Source organism: Dicentrarchus labrax, unplaced genomic scaffold, assembly GCF_905237075.1.
Source record: "Dicentrarchus labrax unplaced genomic scaffold, dlabrax2021, whole genome shotgun sequence".
Classification (NCBI taxonomy): Eukaryota; Metazoa; Chordata; class Actinopteri; family Moronidae; genus Dicentrarchus; species Dicentrarchus labrax.
In genome coordinates this window covers 28,662,406-28,682,527 of record NW_026136704.1, presented here as the reverse complement: position 1 = coordinate 28,682,527, position 20,122 = coordinate 28,662,406, and the positions used below count along the sequence as shown (strand labels likewise).

Genomic DNA, 20,122 nt, shown 5'->3' with positions numbered 1-20,122 from the left:
TTGTTGCCTGCCACCGGTATCCATGCTGCTATTTTCCAAACACAGCATTGTATTACTATTATTGTATAACCGAAGCTCTAATCAAGTTTTACTTATTCCAATTACGAGCTTAATGTAAGTAAACCTGGTAAAGATATTTACATATTGTTACCCAAAGATATCATGTGACAAGTACTACTACTTTCACAGCAGTAGCATTTATTTTTCTCTGATCGGCTCATTCTAAGGTAACGAAAACACAGAGATTCTTATTTTCAGGTGGTTATACTCTAATGAAAACATATTGGATTATCATTACATGGAGTGTCAATAATCTTGGAAAAAGCCCATCCCATCTCTGCTTTTGTATGACTAACGATCCAAAATTCAAAGATATTAATTTAGAGGTATTAAAAGCAGTTAATCCTCTCATCTGAGGAGTTGGATCCAGAATGTTTTCCCACTAGTTCTGCTTAGAAAACGACTGAAAGATCAACTGCTTATAAAAAAAAGTTATTTTATATATTTTTGCTGATTGATCAACTAGTTGTTTCAGCTCTAGAAAATTTAACTAGAGACCAGAAACAAAAGCATAGGATCAAAAATGCCATTCTTTATTTCTGTCAATTACAGGCTATCGTAGATGCATCACAGATCATTTTATGGAGGTCAATACAATTCCTAAAATCCTTCATACACACAAACTCACACACATGCCAAATAAGGTTGTGTGACATTGTTGTGATTCCTCCCAGTGGTGAAGCTCATGGGAAGGCCAGTGCCTGAGCTCCTGACACCATCACTACACAAACAGTTCACCAGCAACAGATAACAGATGAGAGTGGAGGAGGGGGGGAATTCAGCAACAGGGGGACTGTGACATTTTCCTACGGACCAAACACCTCTACCTCCCCCCACCCTCAAAAGGCCAGACAGTAAAAACGGAATAATAAAAGGAAAAAGGTGTCATGTTCTTAGACTCTGAATCAAAAGGGCAACCCCTCACTGCAATGCAAATGAGCTCCTCTGTCTGAGTGAAATGGCCTTTTGTCTTCACCATTTGAAGTGTCCCAAGACTTCTCTGGAATTGCCCTATGAGTCACCGCTCCAAACCCACAGCGTGAAAAATGCTCCCAGTTTAGGGAACAGTGGAGTCCAGTCAGCGCGACTTTCCCTCCAAAGATGACAAACTAAAGCTGGGAAATGAAATGAATCAATGATATGTACACATCTTTAAAGAAGTGGGTGACTTTTGCACCCATTTTCCATATCTCCTTTGTCTCTTCTCCTAAAAGTTAAAATCCTAGGGGGATGTGCATTTATGTTTAAGTGTAAAAAATCAACTTCTGTAAATAATTTCCCCATATCAAACATTTTCATACAGTTTCAACACACTTAAGTTGTGCCAAAACAATTTTACAAACGCGTTCAAGGAAACCGTGACATTTATTTGTATGCCTGTGTGTGTCTGAGATTGAGGTGACAGGGAGATGCTCCACAGAAAGCTGAACATTATGTTTCTGTTCACTAGCGGTCACCTCTGTGTGGCTCATTAACCTCCCATCATTCAGAGCCAGACGGGGCTGGACAGGAGAGGAAAATCGGCTGTTCCCTTCTGCCCCAGACTGTCAGAGGGGAGCATAAAAACACCGTCACCACACACCCAACGCCTACAGCGAAAGACAATGGCACGGCCATGACACGCCGGTACCATCCCCGGTTCAGACGGTAAGCCTATTTGTAATCCTCTCCGCTCAACCTGTACTTGATTGAACATGCCTTTGTTAATGAGACTGTGTGGAGCTGTTCCAAGGTGTGAAACACTGGAAACGCCATTGTCCTATATTTCCTTGCATGTGTCAAGCCAAAAAAAGACGTTCAGAGGGGAAAAGGAGTTGATCAAACTAGGAGAGTTCAAAGTGAAGAAGGATCTGAGTGAAGACATTTCTACCTGTCTGACTCCTGAAACCAGTGGTCTGCTGTTACATCAGCCTGCTGCTTTTTCAGTAACTAAGATCAAGTTTGGTCATATTGGATTTTAACTGTACTGCTCTCAAGTTCAAGCATTTATTTGACAAGATTTTGTTGTCTGCATTTCCGAGCAGGACTCCCTTAAAGGTCCAGTGTTAACATTTAGGAGGATCTATTCTCAGAAATGGAATATAATATTTATAGGTATGTTTTCATTAGTGTATAAGCATCTGAAAGTAAGAATTGATGTATTTTTGTTACCTTAGAATGAGTTGTTTTTATCAACAGAGGGAGTGGGTCTTCTTCTACAGAGTGATGTTTCTACAGTAGCCCATAAGGGACGAACCAACACTGGCAATAGATAGGGCATTTCCTACACTCTTGGTTGAGACAAGGGGTATTCAGTTGGTTGAAATCTACAGTCTCACCACTAGATGCCACTAAATCCTTCACACTGGTTCTTTAAAGACACTAAACTGAATGCAACTTAAAGGTCCAGCACCAAGCAGAAGCTACGGTAGCTGTGAAACATGAATGGCCCTATCTACAGCCAGTGTTTGGGTTGTCCCTTCTGGGCTACTCTAGAAACATTTAACATGTCAGCCTCCATGGAAGGTGACCTGCGGCGTCTGTAGATAAAGCTCATTCTAAGATAACAAAGACATAACAATTACTATATTCAGGTGATTATACACTAATGAAAACATACCTATGAATAATTTATTCCATTTCTGCCAGTAGCTCCTCCTAAATGTTACACACTGGTCCTTTAGAGAGTATAATTTGCTACTTCTGGTTTGTGTTGTAGCCACTGCTACAACTACTACTAATAACATAAAATCTGATATTATTATCACTATTAATCATTAAAATTAGGGAATACCTTTGGGCTAGAGCCTACATGTTTAAATATACACATAAAGATAAAACATGGATACAGAAACATGATTAAAATGGTAAAATGGAGGAAAATAAAATGATGTAAATGTTTCTCAAAAGTTATAACCCACCTCCCATAAATCTCTTTGATTCTCGTCTCCAAGAGGATGTGTGTGTCCACCTTTGCTTATAAATGGAAAGGGAGTAGGGTTGTGTATTAACAGCAAAGTAAACTGCATTCAGGTTTGTGGTAATAATTTACTGGTGTTAATATTCTACATGTTGCACCTATGAGCTGCGAGCTATGATTGAGCTGCAGCTCGTTCTCGCTGAGCGTCGCCGTAGCGTCGCCATGCTCAGTGAAGGGAGATGAACAGAAGCGAGACGTGGTCGTAATTAAGCTCCGACTAGAAGATGCGTAGCAGCTCGCTGGTTGCAGGGTAACAGTTGTGGCGATTGAGTGGCACAGGTCTGCCTGTGTGTCAGGGGGGAGATAACATGGCCTCTCTCCAGCTTACAGCGAACAGACGTGAATGACGACTTGTTCAAATGGCCCATCACTATGGAAACCTTCTACAAAAGCATCCCAGCTATTCACACAGAGGAACATTGAGGCTGCAGAAGAAAAAGAGGCAGAGGGAAAGAGAGACAGGGAGGAGGGAAAAGGCGAGGGCATAAGAGAGAAACAGATTGAAGAAGTGGAACAGGGAGGAGTGAGGGGTAGAGGGAGAAGAAAGCAGGGAGATAGATAATCAGAAGCTCACAGTGACAGAGCGAGAGGACAGGAAGGAGAAAAAAGAAAAAAGGAGAGGGGGGAGATTGGAGAAAGGGAAAAAAAATAATGGAGAAAGAGGGAATGAGGCCACAGTTGTGAGAGACTGGCATATGAGACAGTGTGGCAGAGAGGGAGAAGAGATGGGAGGTGTACTGACGAAGGCTGTGTGAATGGCACAGAGGACGACACCCACAATAACAGCTGCTCGGCCGTGTTTGGTGCATTCAGCAACACCGTGTCCTTGTGTGCACACACGGAAATGACCCTCAGCTCTGTAGGTTCGCACATATCTCCCCTGACACACACATACATAGCAGACATACAGTACACAAAGCTATGTCTGTGCTCAGTCCCCTCCTCGACAAAAACCCTGTGCCCATTGCCATGGCAGTGTTCATCAGTGTGTTCAGCAATGTCGCTCCCCATGACGAGCACACACTGCACCAACTGCCGCTGGTTTCTTTTAAAATATTTACCAGACATTAAGTCACAGCTTGAGTTTTGTGAGGCATCATGGTCAGAAAAGAGGGGAGTTTTTTTAGGATAGTTAAAGCAGGTTTGTGCCACTTAGAAAATTCCAGGTGAGTCTGGGTGGAAGTCAGCGCTGCTTCTGCATGTTAGCAGGTTTAGAAGTGAAGGATTGTGGCGGTGCTGTTCCAGACAGCAAATTCACTTCAGCTGTCACAGTGAGGCACAATTTAAATTTCCATTGTACCTGAATGCAACCAGCTTTTGGCAGGGTGTTCAAGGGAGAATGCAATTGGTCTAACTCAGTGGTTCCCAACCTTTTTTCTTAAGGGACCCCTTTTCTGTCACTGAGTGAACTGATGATTCCTCACTAATTATGACAGTGAACAAAATGACTGCAGGAAGTTTGGATGAATTTTGAGCAGATTATTTGCTGTGAATATTTGTCAGAGATGAGTTTTACTGATATTTTCAGGAACATTTTATATAATTCTGTCTTTATTTCTGAAATAATAATCTAAATCTTAGTTTTCTTCACAGAAATGAACAAAATGCTGAGCTATAGGCCTGCTACTGTGTATATATTTTAGGTTTTCTTACACCCCTTAAAATCAAGAAGGTCTCGCAACCCCCCGTGAAGCTTTGGCGACCACTAGAGAGTGCCGGGACCAAAAATAAAAGCTGCTTCATACTGATTTGTCCACAAACCCTGTTGCTACGATGAACTTGGTATTCCGGTCTGTTTTACAGCTCCACAATACATATTGTGAATATCATGCCTTGATAATTGTTCCAATTCTAGTTGGAAGGTATGAGGGTATAAGAATTTCAAGTGGAGCAGCAAGTGGGTGGCACAAGGTAAAGAGCTCCAGTCTACTTTGTGTAAGCTTCAGGCATCTTAAGTACATGTAAAAAAAAAAAAAAAAAAGTCTTTGATTCACGTTTGCTCTTGATAGTCCTGGTTTAAGTTCAAGTTGTCCAGAATGAGCATTTCAGAACAACCTTTTTATGTTACTTACAAACTATAGTTGTGAATAAATCTCACCCTACTGAATTTGCACAAAGCTTCACAGTCAAAGCCTGAAAATTCACCTCAATAAGAATCTCATGTCACCCTCTAACTGCTCAATCACATTTTTCCCTCTCTAATCTTTCTCCTCTGCTTGCTATAAATTGCTCTCATAAAAAAGTCTTTGACATCTCTCCTTAGCTCCTATTTTCTTTTTCTTTATTTCCCTTGCACGTCTCACTTAAAGGGTCATTGTATTATCACACGGATATTGTTGGGGCACTGTCGCTCTCACCCCTGCACTCCTTAATGTTGGCTGCTTGTAATCGTTGTGATCTCGAAATTATTCTATGTGTTCATTTTTAAGTGGCTGTGGACAAGAGTGTCAACTAAATGCCTGCCCTCTAAATGTAAATGCAGTGAAGTGGAGAGATACTAGGCCAAGAGAAGAGAAAAACACTGTTAATTAGAGCAAACTACTTATTTCTTCTTCCTGTGGCACTCTGCCTTTTCACTGGGGAGAAGGTGTGTCTGGGCTATTTATAAGTGGCTCCAGTTGGTGGGCCAGTGGGGTCTTGTCTTCCAGGCTTGCCCTCCCCAATAGAGCTTGTTCAGAGACAGAGAGAGAGAAATAAACACTCGAAAACATGAGCTACTTTTTGTTTGATTAAGTGGTATCATCCAAATTAGAACCATATTTTATCTTAAGAGGTTTTGTAAATGAGAGCTCAGAGGGGGATTTTAAGGCAAAATAGATCTAAAGTTAATATACTCCGTTCTCTTTAATGAAAAATTCTGTCGAAAGACTGATTAAAAAAGGTAATAACCTGCCCGTGTGACATTCATTTATTTTCAGTGTCACATTAGAGATTCTAAGTGATTCTAATGCGCCAAGTATGCTGTCACAGCGGGTTCACACTGTGAGTGTCATGGTTGTAGCCTGTTCAAATACACGCAGTTATTTTGTGCAACTAGTTTTGGAACAAGCTATTCATACATATCAAGTATAAGTTGTGGTATTGTCTTTCATTTTACATAATTTTGCTGAGTCAAAACGGGTATATGAACTGTTCTACAACCATTGTTTGTAGGGATTTACTGATGTAGCCATTCATGAAATAAAACTCTACTGTAGGCCAGGCGTGGTGTGCTCCCACTGTGACACACGGTGTCTACAGCTGCATCTTTTCACCTGCCAGTGATGAGCTTTGGCAGGCGTTCAGACCAAAAACAGCCTGTTAAAACAAAGCAAACGGCTGCATTGGTGAGGGAGTGTTGCTTTAGATACGTGGGAGACATGAAATATGATCCAAGAAGTCCAGTTTTATCAAATGCCAAAACACTGCACAGCGGGTGTATTATACTCTAAAGACAGGATTTTACAACTAAAGTTATCACTGCGGCAATTATTTTATTTGATTGACCACCGCAGCTCCTTTAACTTTTTTTTACAGCCATATTTGGTTCATCATGCATGCTGCCTAAGGCTTTTAAGGCATTAATGACAAGCGCTGTCACCTGTTTCCCACCTGTGTACATGATCAATTGTATTTGCTGTAATGCACAAAAAAAGCAGAGGTACTGCTACTGGGGAGGGAGCTACGGAGTTTAGCTGACCACATTCACAAGGGTGTTGACTTGTCCACAAACCGCACATCAGCCAAATCTCCTTGGTCACTGACATCTTGTAGAAAGAAAGAAAGTCACTTGGGGGTGCTTGTTTTGGTTGCACTGTGATTGCACAGTTAGATTAATCAGTAAAAGTCTTTGTGGGAGACTTCACAGAAAACCGTTATGTTCCTGGAAGGGAGCTTTTACTGCATGGGTGTTTTTAGTGAGACAAACTTAAGAACCCATTAACTCATGCGTACTGCAGCTTAGATATTTATGATGCAGGTCCAACTGAGCAAAGGCCAGTCATGGGAAAAAACGTCTGTTGGTGTGGATAGCTAAGCCATTCTCTGGCATCACAGGGCAAAGGTCCTCACTTCTCCCCATTTAATCCCTTTCCCCTCCCTCACTTCACACATTTTTTTCCCTCTGACACATTTTCTCAGACACCCAGCATTGTCAATACTGTGTGGTCTCGCCATCTTTGTCTCAGCTGTTATCTGCAGCGTGTCAGACAGATACAGAGCTGCTGTTCAGATGTCTGCTTGTGAACATGCACTGAGTGCCTGACGGCCGACATCAGGATGCCTGCTGCATCTTGTGTTTCATTATTCTTTTATTCTGTGGCCAGGGGCTGCCAGCGAAGCGGGAGAGCAGTGCAGAGCAAGAGCAGGAGGGGACTGAAGAGCCATTTCCCCCCTGGCCCCTCTTGACACAGATTTCAGGTTGCATGCATCTCCCTCGAATATTACTCCTCCCCATCCAACTCCCCAGCCCCATCACACACAGCTTGAGGGTCATCCACAGCCATCATAATATTGCATTTGGTTTTCCCTGCCTACCTGGCTAGATTACGTAGATACAGAGCAGATTGGTTTCTAGCAGGATGAGGAGCAGAAGCCAGAGAGGACAGGGGATGAAAGGGAGGCGGAAGCAAGGGAGCAAATTTGTTTTCGATTCTGCTTGGGTTGTACAAGTTGCAGTATATGCTGCAATTTGGGAAGAGACACGTCAAGTGATGGCAAGGGCTTGACTACAGCTTCCTTGTTAGTCCAATCACTGTCAAGAGACGTCAGGAAAGAGGCAAGGAATGCAGGAACAAAGATGAGCTGAAGGGGAGAGGCGGGGCAGAAGTGTGTGACTATTAGCCTGTAAAACATGCACTCTGCTATCTGTCGCCGAACTATCTCAATAATTATCCATCATGAAGAATGTATCTGCTTCTCTCCTGTGTTGGTTTGTGCAGAACAGCGAGTTGTCACAACAGCTATAAGAAGAAATGATACAAATAGCGCAAAGCTCTATAAATTGTTGATTGCTGCTTAATTGCTGTAATTCTGACTGAGGGGTTTAGAGGGGTAATTGCATTTGAGCCAATATCCTCAAATATCTCATACGCCCTGGTAGCCGAATGGTTTAATGCCCCTTGGCAACGTCATCGGTTCGATTTCATCCGACGACCTTTGTTGCATACCATACCCCTCCCTCTCTCCCCGTTTTCTGTCTGCCTCTCCACCAGTCACCATCCAGTAAAGGCAAATCATGCCAAAAAAAATATCCCCCCCAAAAAAATTGTCATATGCAAATACGACAAAACAAGGCAAAAAATTCTGAGTCTAAAAAGTGTGCCAGTGTTTGCAGAGAAGGTTGGTATACGCATTAAAGTCAGTCAACAGAGAAATAACTGATAACTGTGTGCTGCGGCGATAAAGAGATAATTACACCGAGGGTTTTACCCAGAGCTTGTTGTTTAGTTGCTAAGCTACGCAGGTGCACGATTGCATAAATAAGGTGCTGGAGTGTAAAAACTATTTCTTGCAGAAAGAAGATAATTGCTTTTCATTTTGTGTTAATGACTCGAGGACTGTGATGATTGAGGTCCATTTTCAGGTGAGTTTCGTGCGGCGCCCTCACAGCTGCACGGTGTGCTGACGAGGGGTTTGAGCATGCCTGCCTCTTCTGCAGAGCTCCTGTCAGTACAATCACCCATTCTTCCCTTCTGCCCACTAAAAGCTCTCTGCATGAGCAACCCCTTCAATCCTCCATCTCCCTCCTTTCATCTCTATTCACTCTGAGCACTCCAGACAACTCTTTGTGCACCCATCTCCTCTTGCCTCAACTATCTCTATACATTTACCTCGCCACCTGCTTCTCTCTCACTCTCTCAGTCTGTCTCTCTCTCCCAGAGCCATGTGAGCTGGCGACCCTCTCAGCCCTCTCTATCCCGGCTTACCGTCCACGTGGCATAGAGCGGATTACATTCTTGACATCACTGTGCCAGATGTTTATGACTAAAATAGATAGAACAACACTGAACACTGAGTCAAACAATGCATTTAGCCTAAGCCTGACACACCATTTCCCATTCATGCTTGAGCAGGTTTCTTTATTTTAATAGGAAAGATTCGCTTTTGCCTAATGATCTCCCCTGTTTCCTTTGTCTCTAATGTCTCTCTCTTTAATTGGAATCAGAGCTGCTGTCTTCATTACCTTGTTCAGGAGACTAAATTGACTGTCTTTCTCTCAGTTTTCACTTCATTGCTTGCTTTACCCCCCAAAGCTTGCGTTTTCCCACTCTTCCGCCTGCAGCCTCTTAGCTCTTTCCAGTGAGCCTGCATGGAGATCAAATAGCCGATAAGCCGCCCACTGTAACATACACATTAGCATGATTAAATTGGCCATTGCCTGTCCATTTATTAAAAGCCTCTCTGTGCTGGGTGGGAGGTCTATCTACCCGGTGAGTGGAAGAGGAGAGACAGGCTGTGTGTGTGTGTGGGTGTGTGTGGGTGTGCATGGTGCGTATCGCTGTCATGTGTGTCTCTCTAAGCCTGACATCACCAAGGCAGAGAAGTTAATGAGGGTTGCAGGGGTATTTCTGACACAGTGCTGGCTTTCTGTGGGGAATTTCAGGTGATGTGATGGAGAGAGAGGCTGTTGAGAAGCGATAGCTGGGCGGGAAAAAGTCAATGGTGGGCTCGGCTGTGGCAGTGGCTACACAGGAGATTTAGGGCTTAGGCGATTGTTAGACGGGGCTCAGTTTGTTTTGAACTATGGGCCTGTGTTTTCCGCGGGCCACTTTATGCGGACGCTGACTCTTTCCCACTGCACTCTCAGCAGTTTAAAAAGAGGAGGATTAGACGCAGGAGCGTGCCTCTCTCTCTCGTCTGCCGAAGAGCACAGCCGCCTAATCTCTTGCGCTGAGGAGAGGGGATTTGGAAGAAATGACCTGTGCTCACTTCACTTTCTCGTGCTTCTCTTCCTCTCATACCCTCCAAGTTGAGTGAAAACACAGTGCCGCATCCTTCCTTCCTTCCATCACTCCCGCTTTTTCATTTTCCTGCTGGAAGCCTCTGCACTCATCAGCATGCAGCACCACACGGCTGCTCCTCAGGACCAGGCAGACTGGCAGTAAGGCAGGCAGACTTGTCAATAAAGGAACAACAGTAACAGGGCACCTCAGCGAGGCCTCCAGCCCTGTCACTGACGTCTCTCTCAGCTGCCTGGACTCCCTCGGTTAATGAGCATGTAATTGTTGAGCAAGCAAAAGAGAAAATTAGCGAAGTGAGGGGAGGGCAGGGCCGTGAGGTGAGAGGTGTAATAGAGAGATAGTAGAGTGAAGAAAGGACAAGGACAGAATGTTCCAGTGAACAAAGTAAGACATAAAATTGCCAATTTGTCCTAAAATGTGTGTCGCAGTACAGTCGGCAGAAGAGGGGGGGGAGAACAGTGTGTCTAAATCAGTGGGACTGTGGGGGGAATGATGCTCAGTGGGAGCTGACATTGAGAGCAGGCGGGGAGAAGCAGTTTCAAGGACAACATGGAAATATCACATTCAGTCGCTACAAGGCAGCCATGAGTTGTGGCGAGGGCATGCAAGAGCAGGAGACCAGCCAGAGAACTGCAGGAGGAAGAACGAGATCAAGGACACGTAGCAATGTTTCCAAAAGATCTGACAGCATGAAATGATAGTAGGTGACAGATGTACTGCGTGGGAATGCTGAAAGAGAGGAGAAAGTTGTTGACCTTACTAGTGTTGGCATGATACCAGGGGTTTGACTTTGATGCCGCAACTAATTTTAGCATCTTTGGATTCCATACTACACATCCGCAGCAAAAGCAGCATGATGCAACATTTCATTTGGACATCAAATTTTGCTACAACTTTTGATAAATGTTTACGTAATTTCTTTAAATCAAAAATACAGAATGTTCTCTATTGCTCAGATGTGATGCACTGAAAACCCATGAACTCTGAATCTTGTTCACAGGAACATTTTCATCAAGTGTTATAACTGTGAGACAGGCTTTATCATTCACACATTCCAAATTCACATGTGCTTTAAGCCCTGCGGAGGTGACGTTAAAATGAATTTGCAGCTCCCGGAACAAATTTCAGAGAACATATTGAATGTTCCAAATATTAAATATATAAATATTAAATCTATGTTAAATATTAAAATCATTTCTCAACACCATCGTACCAGTCCTGTCCCAGCATGCAGTGCCACTCTCCTGTGACCACCCAAGCTGATTTTAAATGAATCTGTGCTCTGATTGCAGAGCTCCCTGCTCCTTTCCCTCCCCTGCAGACGCCAACCAGTGGAACAGAGACACAACCCACATGTCTGCATTAGCCTGTGATGCTCCAGGCAATGCAAGAGAGGCCATCTTTAGCAGGGGAAAATTATGGATGTAATGTAGATATGCTTATCTGTCATTAAGCCCTGCTCTGCCCTCCCTCAGCCGCTCTTCGGGGGGAGGGGGGAGGGATTTCAATCACACTAGTGAAGAATATAACTCTAGTGAGACATGCTGAGGCTAACAGCTAATCAGTCATGTCTCTATGGAGAAGAAACGGACTTCACAGCAGGAGCATCCGTCTCTAGGCCTGTCTAAGATACTCGCTTTTTGTCAATCATTTGACCTTGCTCCCCCACCTCCTGTGCCTTTCCCTACAGTGTACAGCTGAAGTCGGACCCCTCTGCGGCATCCTACTACTTCTCTGGGAGAGATCCCAAAACCAAACCAGCAGAATGACAGCGACTATGAGGCAGACAAATCCCTGCGCACTCGCATGACTGGGCTGCAGTGTCCGCCTGTCAGCTCCCAGCACCTCAATAATAGCGCAGTGGCGCTAAATAGGCTTCTGAAACATAAGGACGGGATGTGATGAACACTGAAGGCAGCGGTTGGAGGGTAGGTGGGGAATGGAGGGGGTGGAGTCCGGTGAAACCAGCTAGCTGCTCAGGAAAGGCACTATAATTAGCTGCAGAAGATCAAATGACTTTTAATGGGTTTGTCTGAAAACAGCAGACTATTTCAGATTTGCGCTTGGAGCTATATTCATATCTCATCAAACTAATGGAATTCTCTAGAGTGCTTGATTGGTTTTTATCTCAGATCAAAATGGCTGATAGAGGTGCACAGCTGCAGAATTCATGAGCTCCAGTTTTGTAATGAAAAAAAAAGTGTGCACTATTATGTAAAATGGAAAATGGTTGAAACAAAAAATGCACACATGATGTCAAATGACATGAGTAGTCCTTCCTGACAGCCCTCTGAATTCACGGTTTGACGCACAATCATTGTTGCTGTAGGAGTCATTTCCTTCGGATGTTTCAGTGCAAATGGTCTTATAATGACTTCTAGTGACAGATAATGGAAACCTCTACTGGTCATTAGTTAGAGAATTAATAAGAGAGATACTACAAGGATAATATCAGGGTCATAGCTCAGCCACTGCCTGATCTGGTTGGAGGGAAGTCTGGGGGAGAATGCTAAATATGCTTCCCTACAATTAGGCCTTGAGCATGAAGTAACACACGGATACACACACCGTGCAATGCCACACACTTGGGGAACTGTCTAGTGCAGAATAAAAATCTCTGCTTAATGTAACTGTAAACTGAATGCCATTAGGTTTTGGGCTGTTGATTGGACAAAATAAACAACCTGAAGAATTCATCCTGGACTCGAGGGCCTTCTGATAAGCACTTTACACAATTATGTGAGTGCTCAATTCATTGAAAAAATAATCCAAAAAATGAATCAATAGTGAAAATTTAAAAAATTCCTAGTCCTACAACTGTCTGCTGTGGCTCCTGCAAGATTATTGTTTCTGAATAATAAATCTGTATTCCTGAAAACTTGTGTACTGTTGATGCAGGGGAAATAAAAGGAAATACAGACTGAGGCAGAATGGGGAGTTGCTGCACACGCTCTCAGTGAAATTATACGTGTCACAGTCTGTTTCTGTGTCGTTTATTTCCCAGGGTTTCCTGCTAGCATTCAAGCTACATTAATTTCCCCTGCTCCATCGTCTGGGGTTTTCTATTTTAGACTGAGGAAATTATGTCCAAGAACTTCTAACTCTCATTTACATTTCTGCCTTCTCCTCAAATTATACAACACTCAAACCTTTTTATAGCTTGTGTGAGGGCAGGGAGGGGATCTGTACTGTTGACTTTAGCTCTTCATCGTGCATGAACACCTCTCATTGAATTAATTACAGTGCACCGAGGTAAGAGCTTAAGGATAAGTACGGGGGGAAAAAATCACAGGAAATGTTTTAATCTTATTTCTATTACAGGAAAGAAATCTGTTCTGCCTCGGAAGTCCACGGTGGAGATTGTCCTTTTCCCAGTTTCCCTCCTTCGTAGGTGAAATCTCCTCCTTGTTCTGCCTGTGTCCCCAATGGACCATCCTACAGAGCTGCTGTTTGTCCTTGGCCACCTTCTCCTTGAGAAAGTGCTGTATCAGACAGGCTGCTAACAGGGCCGTCACATAGCTTGAGTACCGGCGGCGGCAACAGCAGCAGCACAGGCCTCTCTCTGGGGGTATACAGTTACACTGCACTGCTTCTATCTCTTACCATTCTGACATTTTCATTTCCCCCCACTCTCCTGAGGAAAAAAAAAGATAAACTTTAAAAAAAAAAGGAAAAAAAAAGAAAAAGAAACAGGATGGACTCCATGCTGTTGTTGGTTCCAGTCTGGATGATACCATTTCCGCTACAGGCACGGGGGTAAAGACTGCAGGGATGTAAAGGAAGCTCGGTAAGCAGGAAGACGGACAGGGAGCAGGCTGGAACTAACATGCTCTGTTTTCCCTGGCAGCGGATGGACTATTTGTGCAGCGTTGCTCAGCAAAACAGAGCAATATAGCAGCAAGGCAGCCTGTCAGTCGTCCAGCCAACTTATCAAGGCAAGAGCACCTCCCCCCATTCTCCTTCAGCTATAAAACTATGACACTCAGTGTTTATGCCAAGGCATGCACATACATTAAATGCCCAGTGTGTGTGAGGTTGCAGATTGCAACCAACAGAATACCCCTTTGCCTCACCCAGCCTAACCCGAAACTACCATACTGTCTGCCATATTGTGCCAATAGATGCCCCTAACACTGGACCTTTAAGAAAGGAACCTGATCAAATAGGACTCAGTGGCTCTCAAATCACCACAGAACAATGCAAAAATAGATACTGTGGGTGTGACAGTCCTCAAATCACATCCTAAAGCATACTGAATGTGACACCAAGAAACAAAACATCAAAAAATGGCCGCCCAGCGTGCTGCACGCACATCCAGGGAAACATAGACATAAGAGACACAAATATCCACACAAAGACAGACAGAGCCACCCACACACTCAAGCTCGCAGAAACAGAGAGAGACAAAGAAACAAATCAACAAAGCTAAGAAAAGACGCATCAATTATAACTTAACTTTGGAAAACTGGGTCTGATTTGAATGCTCTTGTTCAACAAGAGAGACAAAATTCAGTTGAAGATGGGTTCAAACATTAGTGAAGGGAAAAAACAGCCCTTGAGTAATTTATGCTCTTACATTTTCTGGTGTAGTTGAGCATGCAAACAGCAGAAACAATGCTTGCCACACAGTCAAACTGGCTCTTTGATTCTTAGCTGCCTGCCTTCATTTTTTTTTTCACTTTGTGCAGGGGAAAAAAACGCAGATAAATCAGTGCACAGGCCTCGCCCGAGCCTGCGTATGACTCACTGATCTTACAAAAACGAAAGCCACACACCTGAATAAGACAAGGAGGGGATGGCAGACATATAGTCCTCCTCACATATGGACAGACAGGGACGGAAGAAGAGACAACCGGGGCCATAGGCAGATGTACAAGTGCACTATAACTCATAGATAGCACACCAGATATTTTATTCATGGGAAGAAAAACCCAAGCAGCAAGAGTGACTCACTGAGCCACAGGGACACACACACACGCAGAGTAGGGGGGTGACAGGGTTTAACCCACCTACGTTGACTGCGTTCTCATTCTCAAACAGAAAGCACATTAAAAAATAAAGTCTGAAATGGCAGGGCTCCTTTCAAAGGGATTAATGGGAATGTTTTTGTCTACTGAACTTGCCGGAGTGTGCAGTCACTCTTTCACTCTCATAGCGCTATCACAGGAAGAGAGCTGCTCACAGCACAATACAGCAAGAAGTTTGCACTTCAGGCTATGCATTCCTGAGCACTCTGGCATATAAACTGACAAAAGGAATTCTCATGCAGCCGTGCCGAGCCAGGCTACTGACGAAAACACACAGACTCAGGTGTAGTGGCGTTCATGTTGGCTGCGTATGCACGAGGAGGATTGTCGAGGCTGTGCAGATTGGCCTACATATGGCAGGAGGCTTGGTGCAACTTAAGCGGTGTGCAGTCATCAGTGTGTCGATTTGAACCCACTCACTCCGCACCAAGTTCCCGCCGCTGAGGATCTCTCACAGAGAAAAACTGACTAAATATGTGATGAGCTGAGCTGTAAGAGGATTCAGGCGTACATCCACACACATTTCAAAGGCATACACAGACACACAAACATGCATTTCCAGTTGCAAAAAAAAAAAAAAAAAAAGGAGGCAACTCCGCTCACTTGGGATAATTAGAGCGCACGCAGAGCCGGAGAGACAAAGCCTGGCATCGTGAGAACAAGGCTTGCCTGATGAGGCCTCTCTATTTAAATCCCCGGGATGAGCTGAGAGTGTGTCTGTCGATGGAATCGCTCCAGGAGACATGCACGGGCTTGGAGGAAGAGACAGCCAAGGCAGTGAAAAGAAGACGGAGAGACAGACGGAGACAGAAAACTGAAGATGAACCGAGTGGCAGGAAGGTATCTTTGAGGAAATGAAAGGACGGAGAATAAGGGCTAAGATTCAATCAGACATCCCTTCCTACTGTTAGTCATAGAGCACAGATCAGACTTCAATGAGCAAACACCACTGAAATTACACACAGGTGACTCACTGTGTTCTGTGCCACTTTGAAGTCAGTTTGCTACTGCAAGGCTTGGAAATTAGGGTTTGAGTGAGTGGGCGAGTTGGGGAGTGAACTGAGTGAGCGTATGAGCAGATAGAGATGGGTAGGGCTCTGGGATTAGTACCTTTCCCTTTGCAGATCTATAAGCACCAAGTGTTTCTTGTCACTAAGAGGATTCACAGGGATATAGGGTTGTCCCAACAATTGAAAGCAAGGTTTTAGGCGCTAATCTACAAATTCAAGGGCAAGGCAGGCTGATTCTCGGCTGATGGAGCACATGCCGCTGCCTTCAACTTGATTGACACGGCAGAACGTGGAGGTCAAAGAGTCAATCTTTACAGCTTAGAGGAGAGAGAAGAAGCAGCCTATGGAAGGCTTTAACTGTGCTCCATCACCCACAACAATCTATTGAGAGATCATTATCAAATGCAAGTGCTACTGATTGTTGTTTTGGATTTGTCTGCCTCTGCCTTCATCTTTGCTCGGTATCTTGATCACCTCTGTATGCTAACGACACCCTGGGTTGTCCCGGCTATTCAGGGACACACAAAAGGCTCTCGTAGGGAACCATTCAGCCCTGCTAAAGGACGGCTCCATAGCACCCGCCCCGACAATCACAGCCAACTGGGGGCATTCATTCACATGCAATTGTTCACTATCAGCCCATATCCAGAGCAAATACACACATGGAAGCACACAGGAGCACACTTTAATATCAGTGCTAACCTACAAGCACACACAGCGAGGCACGCACACAGACTTCAGATGATAAGAGAAAAAATGCTGCTGCAAGAGGACTGCAACCAAAGAGTAATAAGCACAGCACCACAGTCATTTTTGGGGGTTATGCTGAAGAGTTTTTTTTTTTCTTCTTCTCCCTGTGCACAAGCATCCAGCATTTCTGTGGATTGGATCTGCTTGTCCATTGCTCTTGGGCAACTCTGACAAGCAGATGTTTGCAAACAGACCCTATAAAGTCACTCCACCAGTATGAGTTAACACTGCAAGACTTTAAACATGTGTCTATGTATTGTTAGCTACAGGCCCAATGCAAGGAATACAGCATCATTATTTGGATTTTTACGAAAGGCACAAAAATCTGATGTTGTGTAACATCATTGCTACACTGTGTGTCATTGCTGTGATAATCTTTGCTTAAGTCAGCAGAGAATAAAATGTACCGAATGCATTAACTGTTCCAGATATTCTGTATTCCATTAATCCAGTGGGAGCCATACCAGCAAATGCCTGTGTGATGCAATTCTCTGGGTAAACCTGCTATGTGGTTCTAGCCTGCGCCCTATTTATAAATTAGCTTCAGAAAAGATACAGCTGCTCACCCTGGATTTTCCACAAGCTGAGTGAAATTGAAATAAACCCCCTACTTGTTGGGGTTTTTTTGTATACAAAAAGGGATATGACATTATAAGGCAAGATACAGAGAGTAAAGTGCTAGAAACCACCAGGGCAAAACCTCTTTTGAAGCCACTGTAAAGCCTTGCAACACAAAGATGCTCAGATGAGACGAGGGAAACACAGCTGAAGAAACAAAAAGCTCACAATCTGGCACCTTCGCAGGTATCTGACAAAACAGAACCGTTTACACAGCTGAAGTAGCCGGCTAATCCCAAAACGCTTAAAAAGAAGGAACTGCGAAACAAGTGGGGCCGCTGCAGTCCGATGACACCTCAACAATTACAATGCACAAAGAGGTGAGGGACAATGGAAGGAGAGCGGTGGACGAGAGGGGAATAAACCATCCCTGACCAACAGTGAGTGTGTCTCTGAGGAGCTCTCAAATGCTCGTAAATTCAAGCTCAAGGTTCACGGGAGCGAGTGCAGTCAGCGTGTCAGCACAGCAATATCTACCTCAGCTGTGTGTCCACAAACTCATCAGCAGGGCCAAGTCTGTACACACCAGCAGCTTCACTGACAAACAACAGCCAGCATTTGTTTTTTTGGCCGTCCAGTCAAACAGTCGAGAATTACACAGGAAATGGCAAGAGAGCTTTGGTTTCCTTATGATCCTGGCTGAGAAATGGACGGTTTAATGATTAACTTGATGCTTGAATCAAGTAGGAGTTCCTGTATATTTAACTTTTGTTAACTGAAGATGAAGCCAGCATTATAAATCTTATAAAATAATATCTCTTGTTGGTTTGTTTTCTTCTTTCTCCGACTCAAAGGTGTTCATATTTGTGATTTATCCAACAGGTGTATATTCAGGTTTTTGTTTATTAGTTTCCTGTGCAAAAAGGGATGTGAATCTTCATATTTTATGCATGTGATGTTTTATTACGAATGAAAATGCCATATCAAACAAAGAAAAAAGCTTTGTCCTTCAGGACAGCCATTGAACAAACCACAGGAATCCTCAGCGTGCGCCTTACAGTCAAGGCGCACAGCAGCCACCATAAATTTCTCAATTTAATCTGGGTGACTGATCAGGAAAATTCATTGATTTCATCCATTAATCATCTCAGAGAGTCTGTACAGTATCGATCAGAACGTCTGTGTGGTTAGGAAGGTTGAGTGAGGAGGCAATCACTGCGGAGGGGACAGGTCTTTGTAAAGAGAGAGAGTGCAGCTGAATAGATTTTGTTGGGGACATAATAATAACCATTATTTCCCCTCACACAATGCCAGCCAATACTGCCTCAAAATGGCCGAGGTTTTTGTCGCAAATGCAGGAGAGAGGGAGAGAGAAACATTCCCTGATAACCACTTTGCACTGCGTACAACAGTGCCAGGAGGAGATGTCCTGTTAAAATGTTTTGTCACGGTTGCTTCAACAGTGAGCAGGAACACTTGTGTTTACCCTCTGAGGGGGTGGGGGCTGTTTGCTTTGAAAACGGTTGCATTGTTATCCGATGACACACACAAGTCTGACACTGCAGGCATCAGTGTCCAGGGACAATAACTGGTGAGCCAGCAGGAAAACAGGACGTCAGGAAGGTAAGGAGTGTGTGCACGTGTGTGAGTGGGAGTGTTTGTAGAGGAGCACCTACAATTTGGATCTAACAAATGGGAGTTTATAGTGGTTCAGACTGTAATAAGAACTACAAACCTGTCAAAATAAGACATTAAAAGACACTATTGAGTGAGAACAGGGGCCTGCCTGCATCACATATCTAGTATATGGGGCGGCCCATCCTGTTGACACAGGAAAAGCTGGAGTTTTAAAGGATTTCCCCATCTCTGTTTAGAAAATACACCACATTATAATATACAGCAAACACAGGCACAATGCTGGCTGTATACTGTTTGTGATCCATTGCAGAGAACTCGTGTGTGCCCCCCCCCAAAAAAAAGGTCTGGCAAAGAGACAGCTGTCTTTCATTTGATCTCTGCAGCAAACCCTGCTATATAATTCTTGTAAGAGCACCTCCCGGCCCCACATTGTTCAACTCACACCAACAAACTGCCATCAGTGCTCAAGAATAACCTGGAAGCAAGCTCATAAGGCTAACATTTAACTAGATCTGATATTATATCAGCCTCCACAAACACGTTTAAAACATTTAAAACTATATAAAAACAAGTATTATGTAAATTCTCACATTATTGACTGCAATCAATCTCATCCATTCCGCTACTTGTGTGCAAATCTAGTCTGGTTGGAGAAGTCAGAGCCTATAATATAAATACACAGTTACATCAAGCCAGAGATAAAATAGTGTTATCTATCAGCAGGGCTGAGCCATAAATGCCTCATGTGAAGATAGGACAAAATATAGGCCGAACAGATTCGCGTTTGCATGAGAAAAACACACTGGTGTTCAGATCCAAGTCCCTCCAACCTGGTACAGAAGAAACCAGTAAACATTTCACATTACATACCTCAATATAGCCGGCCAGCGCTGGAACCACAATGCCCAAAATAAGGACAGATATCGCCGGGACTGAACCCATCTTCCAGGATCTCCGGTTATGCTACTGTAAATAACTTATATCCTGAGATCTATGTGTGTAAAGTGACGTCCGAGACAATAAAGAGCAAACCAAGTCCTGGGAATAATCTGATAATCTCTCCTGGAGCGCGGCACGAGTCCTGCTCCGCTTGTTTTGTTACCCGAGCTCGACAGAAAATGTTGGAGGGAGACTGAGTGTCTGTCGGTCTCCTCTGGAAATGTGGACTGAGGGTCTGTG

At 43.9% G+C, this 20,122-nt stretch overlaps 1 protein-coding gene across 5 annotated transcripts in view; it reads right to left on the bottom strand.

Annotated features, from left to right (window-relative positions):
• The window catches only part of aplp2 (amyloid beta (A4) precursor-like protein 2), a 53,829-nt gene extending 33,707 nt beyond the window's left edge, over positions 1–20,122 (bottom strand). For 4 of the 5 annotated variants that reach the window (XM_051397062.1, XM_051397064.1, XM_051397065.1 and 1 more), the window contains exon 1: positions 19,814–20,122. In XM_051397062.1, coding sequence (XP_051253022.1) covers positions 19,814–19,885 — 72 coding nt within the window. In that variant the 5' untranslated portion in view covers positions 19,886–20,122. The remainder of the gene's footprint in view (positions 1–19,813) is intronic. The other variant, XM_051397063.1, reaches the window with a different exon arrangement.